The sequence below is a fragment of the Hyla sarda genome, chromosome 10 (assembly GCF_029499605.1).
Source record: "Hyla sarda isolate aHylSar1 chromosome 10, aHylSar1.hap1, whole genome shotgun sequence".
Classification (NCBI taxonomy): Eukaryota; Metazoa; Chordata; class Amphibia; order Anura; family Hylidae; genus Hyla; species Hyla sarda.
This window is the reverse complement of record NC_079198.1, coordinates 140,545,375-140,563,198: the sequence shown is the minus strand read 5'-3', so window position 1 is coordinate 140,563,198 and position 17,824 is coordinate 140,545,375. Positions and strand designations below refer to the sequence as shown.

The 17,824-nt window shown below is 44.4% G+C and overlaps 1 protein-coding gene across 1 annotated transcript; it reads left to right on the top strand.

The window, feature by feature from the left end:
* The first annotated feature begins 3,886 nt into the window (after window positions 1-3,886).
* Window positions 3,887-15,646, top strand: LOC130293517 (claudin-16-like). The gene is made up of 5 exons (XM_056542311.1): window positions 3,887-3,959; window positions 5,624-5,750; window positions 9,440-9,601; window positions 12,684-12,748; window positions 15,253-15,646. Exons 1-5 carry the CDS (start codon window positions 3,918-3,920, stop codon window positions 15,451-15,453), a joined length of 597 nt encoding a protein of 198 aa, XP_056398286.1. The 5' UTR covers window positions 3,887-3,917; the 3' UTR covers window positions 15,454-15,646.
* Window positions 15,647-17,824: the final 2,178 nt, after the last annotated feature.

The window sequence follows — 17,824 nt, the reverse complement described above, 5'->3', positions numbered from 1 at the left end:
AAAGAATGAACTTGTGCAGCCTGCAAAATCCCATTGAAAACAATAGAACTCCGCTGCAGAACTTCACTGGTGGAATATGGTGGAATGACCACGGTGCGGAGGAGTCCTAAGATTGGGTTCACACTACGGAATTTCCAAGCGAAATTCCGCCTCGAAATTCCACTTGGAAATTCCGGTGCAGCAGAGACCGTTGATATCAATGGGATTCTGCTGCACAGCGCACACTACGCAATTTTAGCAGTGGACGTTCCACTGCTGAAATTCCACCACCTTTCTGGGCATGCTGGGAGTTGTAGTTTTGCAACAGCTGGAGGCACACTGGTTGGGAAACAGTGCCCTAGGAGAAGGAGCATTTGTAAAACTACAACTCCCAGCATGCCCAAACAACCAACAGTTGTCTGGGCATGCTGAGAGTTGTAGTTTTACACCAGCTGGAGGTCCACAGTTTGGAGACCACTGAAGGCTGAAGCTTTTAGTAAAGATACAAATGATACAAAGTATTTAGTTGAGGGCAAATCACATGGTGAAATCCTGCATCATCATCGCCACCTAGTGGAGGAATAGATTATGACAAGAGCTTTTATATTGAATGGAAATAAAGTTTTGCATTAGTTTTATTTATAAAATTAAATATTCTGCATCTTTTTTTTAATTTGCTGCACATTATCAGCGCAGTCTGAGGCCGCGTTCACAGGGTAGAATTTCTGCACTGAATTCTCCATGAATGTATAGCCAATACACTTCCATTGGATTCTGCTGTCCCATTCACATATCAGAATTTCTGCTGCAGATGTAACAACTTATCCTATCCTAAGGATAGGGGATAAGTGTTAGATCGCGGGGGTCCGACTGCTGGGGCGTTCCGCGATCTCCCGAATGGTGCACCGGCTCCCTGCATAAAACAAGCATTTTCGACCACAGCACATACACCCCCTCAATGCAGTTCTATGGCAGAGCTGGAGATTGCCGAAAGCAGCGTTGCGGCTCTGCCATAGAACTGCATGGAGGGGCGTGTTGGCCGCAGCTTTGTCCTGTGGTGGAAAATGCTTGTTTCATGCAGGGAGCCGGGGCTCTAGTCGGGAGATCACGGGGGGCCCCAGAGGTTGGACCTCCGCGATCTAACACTTATCCCGGAGTTATCCTTTAAAGGGGTACTCCACTGGAAAAAAAAATAATAATTTAAATGAACTGGTGCCAGAAAGTTAAACAGATTTGTACATTACTTCTATATTTTTTTTTTTAATCCTTCAAGTACCTATGAGCTGCTGTTATGCTCCACAGGAAGTTATTTTCTTTTTGAATTTCCTTTCTGCCTGACCACAGTGCTCTCTGCTGACACCTCTGTCCATTTTATGAACTGTCCAGAGCAGGAGAGGTTTTCTATGGGGATTTGCTCCTACTCTGGGCAGTTCCTAAAATGGACAGAGGTGTCAGCAGAGAGCACTGTGGTCAGGCAGAAAGGAAATTCAAAAAGAAAAGAACTTCCTGTGGATCATACAGCAGCTGATAAGTACTGAAAGGATAAAGATTTTTTAATAGAAGTCATGTACAAATCTGTTTAACTTTCTGGCACCAGTTGATTTAAAAAAAATTTTTTTCCAGTGGAGTACCCCTTTAATTCTGCATGAATTTATAGCCCATTCACTTCAATGGAATTACTGCAGCTAAGATTCTTCTGTGTGAATAGGACAGTGGAATCCCATCATGTATTCATGAAGAATTCAGCGTGAATATGGCCTAATGGAACCCCTTGGTGACCGAGCCAATTAGGGCCCCTATTGACCTACTTGTTAACTGCCTCCTAAGGCCGCATTCACACAGCAGAATTTCTGCCCTGAATTCTGCATGAAAAGTTTTGTATAAATTTATAGCCAATACACTTCAATGGGATCCCGCTGTCCCATTCACACAGCAGAATTTCCGCAGCAGGAATTCCAATGAAGTGAATTGGCTACTAATTCATGCAAAAATATTCATGCAGAATTCAGAGCAGAAACTCTGCCATGTGAACGCGATCTAAGGCTGCGTTCACACGGCGGAAATTCTGTGCAGACTTCTGCTTGGAATGTTCGCACGGAATTTCCGCTGAGTCCCATAAATTCAGCAGCAGCAGCAGAATTCAACAGCAAATTCCATTTTTCGTATCTGCACAAAGAATAAACAAGTCCATTCTTTGTGCGGCGTCCGCACGGAATGCATAGCCGTCTATGAGACGAAGCATTCCGTTCGGTCCTAGCGCCGCACTGTACGGAATGTCCGCACATAGATTTCCCTTGCGACCATTACACCGTGTGAACATGGCCTAACGGTACAGTCACACGGGCAGATTACCTGCAGAACTTCTGCAACATATCTGCTGCAGAAAATCCGCAGCGGATTTTTCTACCATTGTCTATTTAGCAATGGGTCAGCAGAAAATCTGCAACAGAGGCAGATTTGCAGATTTTCCTTCTAACCCATTAAAGTCAATGGTAGCAAAATCCGCTGCGGAAATTCTGCACGTAATCCTAAGAGTGAGAACTTTTTATTTTTTGGCTTGTTATTTAATGGCATCATTTTGGGGTTCATTTTATTACATTTGATTAATTTTTATATGGCAGGGGATAATGAAAAAATATATATTTTGTCTTTTTATGGGCTTTAAATTTACACGATTCACCATGTGGTAAAAATAACATTCTTATTTAATTCTCTGGGCTAGTACAATTACAGCGATACCACATATATATATATATATATATATATATATATATATATATATATATATATATATATATATAATTTATTTCTTTTTTATGTTTTTTTTCTTTTAATCACCAAATAAAAAAAATAATAATTAAAAGAATAAATACAATAAAAAAAAAACAACAACAATACACACTATTTTTGGGAACAAAGAGCCACAAAGAAAGAGGATCATGATCATGAAGGAGAAAAATAAGTTGCAGTTCGTAACCCTAAACCGGGAATGCTGGGAGTTGTAGTTTTGCAGCAGCTGGAGGCACACTATTTGGAAAGCACTGCACTATAGAATTTTTGGCTGATAGCTATGTTTTCTGATGCATGCATGCTCCTCTTGGCCAAGCATGCGTGAATTTGGAATAGGAGGCAGAGGGAAGACACCAGTCAGGTTGTCCGGGCATGCTGGGAGTTGTAGTTTTGCGACAGCTGGCAGCACCCTGGTTGGAAAACACTGACCTCGACCCTAAGTGTCCAACCTGCGGCCCTCCATCTGTTGCAAAACTACAACTCCCAGCATGCCCGGACAGCCGTTGGCTGTCCGGCATGCTGGGAGTTGTAGTTTTGCAACAGCTGGAGGCACCCTGGTCGGGAAACACTGCTCTTGATGTAGAAGAACATGTCCCAATTCACTGACAACAAGCAGAGATCTTGAGATCGTTGAGGAATTGCAGCACAAAGTCTTTTAGAAAGTTGCAGGACTCGTCGTTCTCCATCATTGGTGACTTTCTACCGTATTTGTCGCCTCCTCCTCGCAGTAACGTTCGCGCCCTATAATAGGCTCCTGGGATTTTCGCAGAGTTTTGTTGCTAAGCGATTAATCGACCCGCTTTGTGACGATTGGTTCCGCTCGACCTCTTAAAGAGGAGACGCCGAGATACGGACGGACGACGATTCCACTACCAATCGTCACAACCAGGTAAAGGCATAAAATCCACCGGAAAAGCCTATAAATGGCGCAACCACATTATACGTCATATATGGCCGGCAGAGCATGGACACCACCGCGACTGCTTTGGCTCCGTCAGGATTTCGCATTTTATTGGACGCGGTCCCTTTAAAACAGTGTAAAGGCCAAGTGGCTGCTGACGAGCCGCCTGCTATGATGTATTGTACGACACACAGAGGTGATGGCCAACAAGCTGAACCTCCTGCTCATCACCTGCGCATCATTCACCATGGCGAGCACCATCGCCGCGCTCCTGACCGACTGCTGGCAGGTAAATATATAGTGGAGAGGACTGTCCATTGGTCGTCTGATCTGATGGGGATTCAGTCAGGATAAAATAGAAAGTTGGTCGAAGAGTTTAAGGGGGACTTGGTAGTGGTATGAGCCCCCCTGTACCCATGTGCCCCCAATACACAAGGGTCCCCTAAGACATATGAGCCCCTATACACATGTGCCCCCCCAATACACATGTGCCCCCCTATACCCATGTGCCCCCAATATGCAAGGGTCCCCTAAGACATATGAGCCCCTATACACATGTGCCCCCCCCAATACACATGTGCCCCCCTATACCCATGTGCCCCCAATATGCAAGGGTCCCCTAAGACATATGAGCCCCTATACACATGTGCCCCCCCAATACACATGTGCCCCCCTATACCCATGTGCCCCCAATATGCAAGGGTCCCCTAAGACATATGAACCCCTATACACATGTGCCCCCCCCAATACACATGTGCCCCCCGTATACCCATGTGTTCCCCAATACACATGTGCCCCTATACCCATGTGCCCCTATATACATGTGCCCCCTCAAAACACATGTTCCCACAATACACATGTGCCCCCAATACATGTGTGGCCCCTTTACACATTTGCCCCCTATAAATTTGTGCCCCCTATACACACGTGCCCCAATACACATGTGCCCCTATACACTTGTGCCCCCTATACATGTGTGCCCCCAATACACTTGAGCCCACCTATACATGTGTAATCCCCTATACACATGTGCCCCCTATATACATGTATTCCTTTGATAAATTTGTGCCCCTCCTTTACAAGTATGCCCCCATAGGTGTATGCCTATACATGTGTGCCCCCTTAATACATGTGCCCCTATATATGTGTGCCCCCTATGCACATGTGCCCCATAAACGTGTGTCTCCCTTAAATACATGTACCCCCATACACCTGTGCCCTTCTGTACACTTGAGCCCCAATAACGTGCTTATGTATGATAGGGGCTTGTTCTCTATGAGCAATTTTAACATATTCCCTCCAAACATGGCGCTATACCATAGTACCCCCCTATACCATAGTACCCCCTATATCATAGTGCCTCCTATGTCATAGTACCCCCTATACCATAGTGCCTCCTATATCATAGTTCCCCCTATACCATAGTACCCCCTATACCATAGTACCCCCTATACCATAGTACCCCCCTATACCATAGTACCCCCTATACCCTAGTGCCTCCTATATCATAGTTCCCCCTATACCATAGTACCCCCTATACCATAGTACCCCCCTATACCATAGTACCCCCTATACCATAGTACCCCCCTATACCATAGTGCCCCCCTATATCCTAGTGCCCCCCTAGATGCAGGTGCAGGATACATATTTGTATATATATTTTATTCTTTTATAATACAATGTTCTCTTTTCCATTATATGTTCATTATCTAAAGGGGATTTTCCATTGATGACCTACAATAAAATAGGTGTCTGGCAGCAGCTTACCCCAGCCTTTGGCTGTCCGGGCATGCTGGGAGTTGTAGTTTTGTAACAGCTGGAGGCACAATGGGGTAAAATGTCATGGATACTGATGTCATTTTACCTCCCAAATAACAAAATAAAGAAGATGAAGTTGTTCTATGATGAAGGAAAGAATGATTTGGGATAAAGCTTCTGTATCTTTGCTCTCAGATCAATAGTAAGGGTTCGGTGATGCTGAGCACGCGCTGCCGGGGGCTCTGGAGGGAATGTGTCTGGGACCGCTTCGTGAAGATCTGGACTTGTGACGCCTTCAGCTCCTATCTGAACCCACATCCAGGTGAGAGGAGGCGCCATTTATCAGGAGGAGGCGGAGCGTGCAGTGGTGGCGCTGATCCTCTATCCGTCTGCGCTGCCGGCTGTCATTAGGGCCGCACTGTCACATCACTTGATATCATAATTCTTAAAGGGGTACTCCGCCCCTAGACATCTTATCCTCTATCCAAAGGATACCAGCGGTCGTTTAGAGCGTGGGGTGCAGCGCCGGAAACTCGTGACATCACGGCCGCGCCCCCTCAATGCAAGTCTATGGGAGGTCTACATGAAGTAAATGGCTGGCTTAAAGGGGTACTCCGGCCCCTAGACATCTTGTCCCCTATCCAAAGGCAGGACCCCCGCGATCTCCGTGCTGCACCTGGCGTTCATTTAGAGTAGTGTTTCCATACCAGGGTGCCTCCAGCTGTTGCAAAACTACAACTCCCAGCATGCCCAGACAGCCTTCGGCTGTCTGGGCATGCTGGGAGTTGTAGTTTTGCAACAGCTGGAAGACCCTGGTTGGAAAACACTGGTTTAGAGCGTCGGGTTCAGCGCCTGAGGCTCGTGACGCCACGGAAACGCCCCACTTGTGATGTCACAGCCACGCCCCCTCAATGAAAGTCTATCGGAGGGGGTGTGATGGCCGTCACGCCCCATCCAATAGACTTGCATTGAGGGGGCGTGGCCATGATGACACGAGCGGGGCTTGGCCGTGACGTCACAAGCCTCCACCCCGCATCGCCAGTCATCATGCACAGGGCTAAGTTTGCTCCATGCACCGGATGTCTGGGGTGCCCCCAGTGGTGGGAACCCCGCAATCAGACATCTTATACCTTATCCTTTGGATAGGGGATAAGATGTCTAGGGGCAGAGTACCCATTTAAAGGGGTATTCCAGGAAAAAAACTTTTTTTTAATATATTTCAACTGTCTCCAGAAAGTTAAACAGATTTGTAAATGACTTCTATTAAAAAATCTTAATCCTTTCAGTACTTATGAGCTTCTGAAGTTAAGGTTGTTCTTTTCTGTCTAAGTGCTCTCTGATGACACGTGTCTCGGGAACCGCCCAGTTTAGAAAAGGTTTGCTATGGGGATTTGCTTCTAAACTGGGCGTTTCCCAGAGACAGGTGTCATCAGAGAGGATTTAGACAGAAAAGAACAATCTTAACTTCAGAAGCTCATAAGTACTGAAAGGATTAAGATTTTTTAATAGAAGTAATTTACAAATCTGTTTAACTTTCTGGAGCCAGTTGAGATATATATATATATATATATATATATATATATATATATATATATATATATATATATAAAAAGTTTTTTCCTGGAATACCCCTTTAAGGCTTTACAAGAAAAACTGTGGCTGCAGGCTGCCCCCTCATCATGGAGGTTATCTGGGCCAGCTTCTGCCCTGCTATGAGTGGTGCCGGCCCTTGTAGCTATTGTCTTGATGGTCACTCAAACAGGGAGTCTTTTTAAAGAAGCACTCCAGGACATTTAGCATAGCACAAAGTAGAGGTTCTTGTGTATGACTTGTGCTTACCTGTTTTAGCTGATGTGGCAGGCAAGGTGTTTCAGCCATACTGATTACAATTCCATCACTTTCATGATTTCCTAATGCTACCTAGATTTCCCATGAATCCTCTGGCTTTGCAGAGAGAGGGAGTGGAGTCTGATTACTTCACCTGGCCATCTAATTAGGCTGCTGGTGGTCACCCAGGTGAACAGATAATGCTCATAAGTGGGTGGGATCAGTTCATACTATGTGCAGTATTAATATATTTTCTCACACATAGTGTATTTTTTTTTAGAAAAAATATTGCCATTAGGGGGAAAGCGATTTGACCTAAAATCCCAACTGAGGTGTTTTATTAGGGGTTCTCTCATCGGCCTATTTCAGCTCATAGCACAGCTGAACCTTCTCTCTCTTCCTGCTCTTGCTCTATGATTGACACTTCAGGCACAGGGAACCTGCTGGTCTTTGGGAAGCTACTATCACTTTGCCTGACTCACTGACACAGTAGAGCTTACACACAAGCAGCTGAGCCGATGTACTGTATACAGTGATTACATTAACATAAAGATAAGGGAAAACATTTTTTAAAACCTGTGTAGAGTAAGAGTGGTGCAGTTGCTCAAAGCAACCAGAGTGCTTCTTATATTTTTCAGAGGCCTTTTTTTAAAAATTAAAAAGACAATTTGGTTGCTATAGAACAGGTTTTGATAAATCTCCCAATGGTTCAGATATTGGCTCTGGGCAGAAAGTCTGTGTGAAGTCAGCAGCAGCTGACTATATATCCTAATCCCATAGAGATAGCAGCAGTATACAGATAGAGCTGGAGGGGAGATGTATAACTACTATATATCCTAATCCCATAGAGATAGCAGCAGTATACAGATAGAGCTGGAGGGGAGATGTATAACTACTATATATCCTGATCCCATAGAGATCGCAGCAGTATACAGAAAGAGCTGAAGGGCAGGTGTATAACTACTATATATCCTGATCCCATAGAGATCGCAGCAGTATACAGATAGAGCTGGAGAGGATGTGCATTACTACTATATATATCCTGATCCCATAGAGATAGCAGCAGTATACAGATAGAGCTGGAGGGAAGGTGTATAACTACTATATATCCTGATCCCATAGAGATAGCAGCAGTATACAGATAGAGCTGGAGAGGATGTGCATTACTACTATATATCCTGATCCCATAGAGATAGCAGCAGTATACAGATAGAGCTGGAGGGGAGGTGTATAACTACTATATATCCTGATCCCATAGATATAGCAGCAGTATACAGATAGAGCTGGAGAGGAGGTGTATTACTACTATATATCCTGATCCTATAGAGATGGCAGCAGTATTCAGATAGAGCAGATAGAGCTGGAGGGGATGTGTATAACTACTATATATCCTGATCCCACAGATATAGCAGCAGTATACAGATAGAGCTGGAGGGGAGGTGTATAACTACTAAATATCCTGATCCCATTGAGAGAGAGCAGCAGTATACAGATAGAGCTAGAGGGGACTTGTATAACTACTAAATATCCTGATCCCATTGAGAGAGAGCAGCAGTATACAGATAGAGCTGAAGGGGACTTGTATAACTACTATATATATATATATATATATATATATATATATATATATATATACTGATCCTATAGATATAGCAGCAGCAGTATACAGATAGAGTTGAAGGGGAGATGTATAACTACTATACTGATCCCATAGAGATAGCATCAGTATACAGATAGAGCTGGAGGTGTATAACTACTATATATCCTGATCCTATAGAGATAACAGCAGCAGTATACAGATAGAGCAGATAGAGCTGGAGGGGATTTGTATAACTACTATATATAGCAGCATTATACAAACAGAGCTGGTAGCAAGGTGTATAAATACTATATATCATGATCACATAGAGATAGCAGCAGCAGTATACAGATAGAGCTGAAGGGGAGGTGTATAACTACTATATATCCTGATTTCATAGCGATAACAGCAGCAGTATACAGATAGAGCTGAAGGGGAGGTGTATAACTACTATAAATCCTGATCATAGCATGCCAGAGGATGTGCCTGCATGCTGGGAATTGTAATTTTGCAACAGCTGGAGGCACTGCCCTATAATCAAGGATACAACGACTATAAAACATTGTCAGATCTTGTATTGCTCTATCACTTCTTTCCCCTTTCAGCCACCATCGTCCTCACCAGAGCTCTAATCATCGTCTCCAGTATCATCAGCGTCTTCGCCTTCGTCTTCCTCATCCTCGGATTGAAGAACTTTATCTGGTGCCGAGACCCAAGCGCCAATCTTCAGTGCCTGCGTCTGGCCTCTGGGCTCTACTTCCTAGTCGGTAGGTGTTTTTTCTATGATACATTGTTAGGTTTGGTTCTCACCACCTTTGGATTCTATGTCCATGCTGACATATACCGTGGCGTATGAGGTGCCCATGGCCGTCCCATTCCCTTTATTAGTCTGAGGTTACACAGGAGGATTTCCCTGAAGAAGAGCCCCACAAACAATATTCATGCAGAAAATCTAATGAATGTAGTAAACCATGTGGCGTTCATAAGGGAATGGGCGCAGGGATACACGCTTATGTGATCTTGTCTGATCCCTTTACTTTTTGTAAGATAAGGGTGTTTGAACCCCTATCTAATTTAGAACACATGCACACTCAGCCAACCTAAATGTGCATGCATATGGGGGCATGAAGTAAATGGCTGGCTTAAAGGGGTATTCTGGCCCCTAGACATCTTATCCCCTATCAAAAGGCGGGACCCCGCGATCTCCGTGCTGCACCTGGCGTTCGTTTAGAGTAGTGTTTCCCAACCAGGGTGCCTCCAGCTGTTGCAAAACCACAACTCCCAGCATGCCCAGACAGCCTTCGGCTGTCTGGGCATGCTGGGAGTTGTAGTTTTGCAACAGCTGGAGGCACCCTGGTTGGGAAACATGGGTTTAGAAGGTTGGGTTCAGCGCCAGAGGCTCGTGACGCCATGACCCCTCAATGAAAGTCTATGGGAGGGGGTATGATGGCTGTCACGCCCTCTCCCATAGACTTACATTGAGGGGGCGGGACATGATGTCAAACGGGGGGACTGGTGACATCATGATACTCCGTCCCTGTGGTCAGGAGGCATAAGACTTGTTGCCTCCAACGCTTCCTGCAGTGCTCACAGGTGGGGGCTGCATGCTAGATGGCGGGGGTCCCCAGCGGCAGGACCCCCGCGATCAGACATCTTATCCCCCTATCCTTCGGATTAAAGGCCCGGAGTGCCCATTTATGAAAGGGTTAATAAAGTTGTATCCCACATGTGTAACACAATGGAGGTGGCGACAGGTGGCGACTCCACGTTCTGCCCCCTATAGGAGGACATAATGCATTACATTATAAAGATGACATAGTTATATAAAGTCATTGTGCGGTTTCTAAGGTCGCCTTATCTTGGCCCTTAACTGTGGTTCTATTTCAGATCCCCCGGTGATCGGCCGCCATCCATACAAATGTAGGGTTACATGGTGGTTCTGACCCTATAGGCCACCAGTACAGAGGGTTCATAGAGGGGGAAGCTAAGCAGGGGCTTGACAGCGATATCTCTGGATCCCCCCATACAGATGCTGAGCCTGGCATTCCCGTGTCCTCAATGGTCATTAGTGTTGGGCGCGAATATTCGCATTTCGAATTTTTATCGCGAATATCGCAAATTAATGAATTTGTGAATATTGTGAATATATTCACTATATATTCATAATTACGAATATTCGCTTTTTTTCTGCATATGTGAATATTCGCATATTCCTGCTTTTAACTTGTGGGCCAATTAGAATGATGCAAATACACTTGTCAGAGGTTATCAATATCATCCCTAGCGACCAATAGTAAAGTTGCCCCCCACCCCCTCACTGTTTTCTTCCTCAAATACACGAATATGTAAATATGCAAATATAAAGAATATGCTTATTTCGCGAATATAGGACGAATATTCGTCTATTTTTACGTGAAATATCACAAATTCGAATATGGCCAATGCCGCTCATCACTAATGGTCATAGGTGAAGTAAGCCGCTGCCAGACACCTCTGGTGGGAGTTATCTCCTCAGCTGAAATTCAGCATACCTTCGCCTTCTCTTACACCTTACATCAGGAGGCCGCCATATACATTACATGGTAGGAATTCGGGTAGAAAACAGACATGGTCGCACATCTACAATCTTGTATAATGATCTGATTGCTTCTCAGCATAATATCAAAAACTAACAGGTTGTCATTATACATTTTTGATCAAAAAGTACAAGCCCACTCGCCACGTCAAGGCTACCTATTTAGAGTGGGTCCCTAACGTCCCTAGCATAAAATGGCGCAGCACTGGGTGGCAACCACCACCGCCGCGACACCAATGCCCACAGGGGGGAACGACCCACTGGCAGAACGGCCCCAATGCCACTCAATTAAGTGAGCTATTACACCTTGTTCACACTGGTGTGGTGCTGTGCGGCGTCCGTTGCTGCCGGGGCGCCGTGTCTGCGGGGAGGTGCGACCCATGGACTGGTTTGATTGGCATTGGGGCCGCTCTGCCAGTGGGTCGTTCCCCCCCCCCCCCCCCCCTGGGCACTGGTGTTGCGGCGGTGGTGGTCGCCGCCCGGTGCTGCGCCATTTTATGCTAGGGACGTTAGGGACCCACTCTAAATAGGTGGCCTTGACGTGGCGAGTGGGCTTGTACTTTTTGATCAAAAATGTATAATAACAACCTGTTAGTTTTTGATATTATGCTGAGAAGCAATCAGATCATTATACAAGATTGTAGATGTGCGACCATGTCTGTTTTCTACCCAAATTTACATTACATGGTAGGCTGGTTCTGCCAAAATTGGTTGGTTCATCTGATGCTATCTAATGTGTACGACCATAAGAACTAAGCATGGAAGAAGCACGGAACCTGAACCATCCAGCGTCCTGCCGCCTTTAGAGGTTATATTACAGGGGGCTAAAGAGGATATCAGCGCCCTTATCAATAAGTGATAGCTGGAGGGTCCTGGTATAGATTTTGCACTGGACCAAAGGGTTCTACTCGTCATCCCTACAATTCACCCCCTTTCTCTTCTTTATATATGAGCTCTATACTGTATTAGATGTAATACCTGAGCATAAGCCCCTCCAGAGAATACAGCAGTGGAGCAATCTGCTCGCCATATGGCTGCTGAGGATATAAATTCCCCAGTGTCGGAGGACGCCATTGTAATGTAAATGACCTTCTTACAGACCCTCATGGTGCCTGCCCCCGAAAGATAAGGTCATATCATCCCGTCCCTCCACCAGGCTGTCACCTGTCATCATAAACCGCTCGTCTTATCTCACCGGGTGTCGTCTCCCATACAAGAAGCATTGAAGATGCCAAGTCGGGATATATGAGTAAGATGTCTCCATTCTCTTTCAGGAATGTCGTCCTCGGCTGCCATCATAAGATACTGCATCTATGTATATCATGTTCACCAGTACGAGGTACGTCACCGCCCAATATGGAGGGATAATAAGTCCCTATCAAACCCATTACTTTATATCAAAACCTTCACGACTCAATCATCTTGGGCCCCTCAAGCTCCGGGGTGGGACTAATATATTGGCACTACTCTAGTCTTGTATCTACATATGGGTTCATATGGCTCCCAGCGTTGGGTTAATGACCATAACTACAGCCCTGGTCATGTATATGGAGGAGGGAACAAGATACAAACATCATTTCTATAAATGACCAAGATACATTGACGACATCTCTACACAAGTGGTCGGACAGTTGGAAATCCTGCCGTCCTGACCCTTCGCTCCCCCAATATCTACCATCAGGGGAGAGCTAGGGGACCACCACAACCACTGTGATCTAATGTGAGGGCTGTAGGGGTTATTACTTAAGCTAGGTTCACATTGTGGAATTTCTGGGCAGAATTTCTGCTGGAGATCGAGCCGGCGGCACTAGAACCACACAGACTACATTGCCATCCCCATAGATGGCAATGCATTTCTGAGCAGATATCCCAAAAGATCCACCCAGAAATGCATGGCAGTCTGCTCGGTCCTAGCGCCGCCGGCTCAAACTCTGGCAGAAATTCTGCCCGGAAATGCTGCAGTGTGAACCCAGCCTTATTATTACTTGGGGAGGAATGAATTGTCTTGTACAATGCCGGACTGATATCTGACATCACGTAATTGTCAGATGATTTGGACGGGGTCTGTAATCTATATAATCTTGGCGGGGCCTGTATTCTATATATTCTGTACAGGGCCTGTATTCTATATAATCTGGACGGGGCCTGTATTCTATATATTCTGTACAGGGCCTGTATTCTATATAATCTGGACGGGGCCTGTATTCTATGTAATCTGGATGGGGCCTGTAATCTATATAATCTGGGCGGGGCCTGTATTCTATATATTCTGGAGGGGGCCTGTATTCTATATATTCTGTACAGGGCCTGTATTCTATATAATCTGGACGGGGCCTGTATTCTATATATTCTGGACGGGGCCTGTATTCTATGTAATCTGGACAGGGCCTGTATTCTATATAATCTGGACGGGGCCTGTATTCTATGTAATCTGGACGGGGCCTGTATTCTATGTGATCTGGACGGGGCCTGTAATCTATATAATCTGGGCGGGGCCTGTATTCTATATATTCTGGAGGGGGCCTGTATTCTATATATTCTGTACAGGGCCTGTATTCTATATAATCTGGACGGGGCCTGTATTCTATATATTCTGTACAGGGCCTGTATTCTATATAATCTGGACGGGGCCTGTATTCTATATAATCTGGACGGGGCCTGTATTCTATATAATCTGGACGGGGCCTGTATTCTATATAATCTGGACGGGGCCTGTATTCTATATAATCTGAACGGGGCCTGTATTCTATATAATCTGGACGGGGCCTGTATTCTATATAATCTGGACGGGGCCTGTATTCTATATAATCTGGGCGGGGCCTGTATTCTATGTAATCTGGACGGGGCCTGTATTCTATATAATCTGGACGGGGCCTGTATTCTATATAATCTGGACGGGGCCTGTATTCTATATAATCTGGACGGGGCCTGTATTCTATATAATCTGTACAGGGCCTGTATTCTATATAATCTGGGCGGGGCCTGTATTCTATATAATCTGGACGGGGCCTGTATTCTATGTAATCTGGACGGGGCCTGTAATCTATATAATCTGGGCGGGGCCTGTATTCTATATAATCTGGGCGGGGCCTGTATTCTATATAATCTGGGCGGGGCCTGTATTCTATATAATCTGTACAGGGCCTGTATTCTATATAATCTGTACAGGGCCTGTATTCTATATAATCTGGTCGGGGCCTGTATTCTATATAATCTGTACAGGGCCTGTATTCTATATATTCTGGACGGGGCCTGTATTCTATATAATCTGGACAGGGCCTGTATTCTATATAATCTGGACGGGGCCTGTATTCTATATATTCTGGACGGGGCCTGTATTCCATGTAATCTGGACGGGGCCTGTAATCTATATATTCTGGGCGGGGCCTGTATTCTATATATTCTGGGTGGGGCCTGTATTCTATATATTCTGGGTGGAGCCTGTATTCTATATATTCTGGGCGGAGCCTGTATTCTATATTTTCTCATATTCTGGGCGGAGCCTGTATTCTATATATTCTGGGCGGAACCTGTATTATATATATTCTGGGCGGAGCCGGTATTCTATATATTCTGGGCGGGGCCTGTATTCTATATATTCTGGGCGGGGCCTGTATTCTATATATTCTGGGCGGGCCTGTATTCTATATATTCTGGGCGGGGCCTGTATTCTATATATTCTGGGCGGAGCCGGTATTCTATATATTCTGGGTGGAGCCTGTATTCTATATATTCTGGGCGGGGCCTGTATTCTATATATTCTGGGCGGGGCCTATATTTCTTGTATTATATGTTTAGATTTTGATTTTCTTTGTATACGATGTCCATGTTATTTTTCCACAGGTTTCCCTAAAAATCCCAGGATTCCCTAGTTTTGAGTACGGTTACTCTCTTTGGATGGCTGTCGGTGGTAATTTGGGGGCGGTCACTATGGCTGCCATAACCTGTCACCAGGGTGTTCACCATAAGAATCCGACAGTGAAAGAAGGAAAAACCGAGAGCCGACAATCTGAGTGTCCGGATGTCCTGAAGACGTATGTTTAATGTCACTAACGTAGAAACATAACACGAAACGTTTGGGCAGAATAGATGGGCAGCATGGTTCTTTTCTGCCGATACAGTATAAGGTTCTATGGTTCTTTTCTGCCGATACAGTATAAGGTTCTATGGTTCTTTTCTGCCGATACAGTATAAGGTTCTATGGTTCTTATCTGCCGATACAGTATATAGTTCTATGGTTCTTTTCTGCCGATACAGTATAAGGTTCTATGGTTCTTTTCTGCCGATACAGTATAAGGTTCTATGGTTCTTATCTGCCGATACAGTATAAGGTTCTATGGTTCTTATCTGCCGATACAGTATAAGGTTCTATGGTTCTTATCTGCCGATACAGTATATAGTTTTATGGTTCTTTTCTGCCGATACAGTATAAGGTTCTATGGTTCTTTTCTGCCGATACAGTATATAGTTCTATGGTTCTTATCTGCCCATACAGTATATAGTTCTATGGTTCTTATCTGCCGATACAGTATATAGTTCTATGGTTCTTATCTGCCGATACAGTATATAGTTCTATGGTTCTTACCTGCCGATACAGTATATAGTTCTATGGTTCTTACCTGCCGATACAGTATAAGGTTCTATGGTTCTTACCTGCCGATACAGTATATAGTTCTATGGTTCTTACCTGCCGATACAGTATATAGTTCTATGGTTCTTACCTGCCGATACAGTATAAGGTTCTATGGTTCTTATCTGCCGATACAGTATATAGTTCTATGGTTCTTATCTGCCGATACAGTATATAGTTCTATGGTTCTTACCTGCCGATACAGTATATAGTTCTATGGTTATCTGCCGATACAGTATATAGTTCTATGGTTCTTACCTGCCGATACAGTATATAGTTCTATGGTTCTTACCTGCCGATACAGTATAAAGTTCTATGGTTCTTACCTGCCGATACAGTATAAGGTTCTATGGTTCTTATCTGCTGATACAAAATAGTTCTATGGTTCTTAAATGTGCCGATACAGTTTATGGTTCTATGGTTCTTATCTGCTGATAGAATCTATGGTTCTATGGTTCTTATCTGCTGATAGTCTATGGTTCTATGGTTCTTATCTGCTGATACAGTCTATGGTTCTATGGCTCTTATCTGCTGATACAGTCTATGGTTCTATGGTTCTTATCTGCTGATACAGTCCATGGTTCTCTGGTTCTTATCTGCTGATACAGTCTATGGTTCTTATCTGCCGATACAGTCTATGGTTCTTATCTGCCGATACAGTCTATAGTTCTATGGTTCTTATCTGCTGATACAGTTTATGGTTCTATGGTTCTTATCTGCCGATACAGTCTATGGTTCTATGATTCTTATCTGCCGATACAGACTATGGTTCTATGGTTCTTATCTCCCGATACAGTCTATAGTTCTATGGTTCTTGTCTGCCGATTGTCTATGGTTCTATGGTTTTTATCTGCCGATACAGTCTAAGGTTCTATGTTTCTTATCTGCTGATACAGTCTATGGTTCTATGGTTCTTCTCTGCCAATACAGTCTATGGTTTTATGGTTCTTCTCTGCCAATACAGTCTATGGTTCTTATCTGCCGATACAGCCTATGGTTCTATGGTTCTTATCTGCCGATACAGTCTATGGTTCTTATCTGCCGATACAGTCTATGGTTCTATGGTTCTTATCTGCCGATACAGTATAAGGTTTTATGGTTCTTATCTGCCGATACAGTCTATGGTTCTATGGTTCTTATCTGCCGATACAGTCTATGGTTCTATGGTTCTCATCTGCCGATACAGTCTATGGTTCTTATCTGCCGACACAGTCTATGGTTCTATGGTTCTTATCTGCTGACACAGTCTATGGTTCTATGGTTCTTATCTGCCGACACAGTTTATGGTTCTATGGTTCTTATCTGCCGACACAGTCTATGGTTCTATGGTTCTTATCTGCCGACACAGTCTATGGTTCTATGGTTCTTATCTGCCGACACAGTCTATGGTTCTATGGTTCTTATCTGCTGACACAGTCTATGGTTCTATGGTTCTTATCTGCCGACACAGTCTATGGTTCTATGGTTCTTATCTGCCGATAGTCTATGGTTCTTATCTGCCGATAGTCTATGGTTCTTATCTGCCGATACAGTCTATGGTTCTATGGTTCTTATCTGCCAATACAGTCTATAGTTCTATGGTTCTTATCTGCCGATACAGTCTATGGTTCTATGGTTCTTCTCTGCCAATACAGTCTATGGTTTTATGGTTCTTCTCTGCCAATACAGTCTATGGTTCTTATCTGCCGATACAGTCTATGGTTCTTATCTGCCGATACAGTCTATGGTTCTATGGTTCTTATCTGCCGATACAGTATAAGTGTCACGATGCCGGCTGGCAGGTAG

Bases quoted from the DNA above. Each gene is read 5' to 3' on its own strand.
- LOC130293517 (XM_056542311.1), top strand. From the start codon at position 3,918: ATGGCGAGCACCATCGCCGCGCTCCTGACCGACTGCTGGCAG. The intron at 5,751-9,439 runs GTGAGAGGAGGC...TTCCCCTTTCAG, and splicing joins CTATCTGAACCCACATCCAG to CCACCATCGTCCTCACCAGA. The intron at 9,602-12,683 runs GTAGGTGTTTTT...ATTCTCTTTCAG, and splicing joins TGGGCTCTACTTCCTAGTCG to GAATGTCGTCCTCGGCTGCC.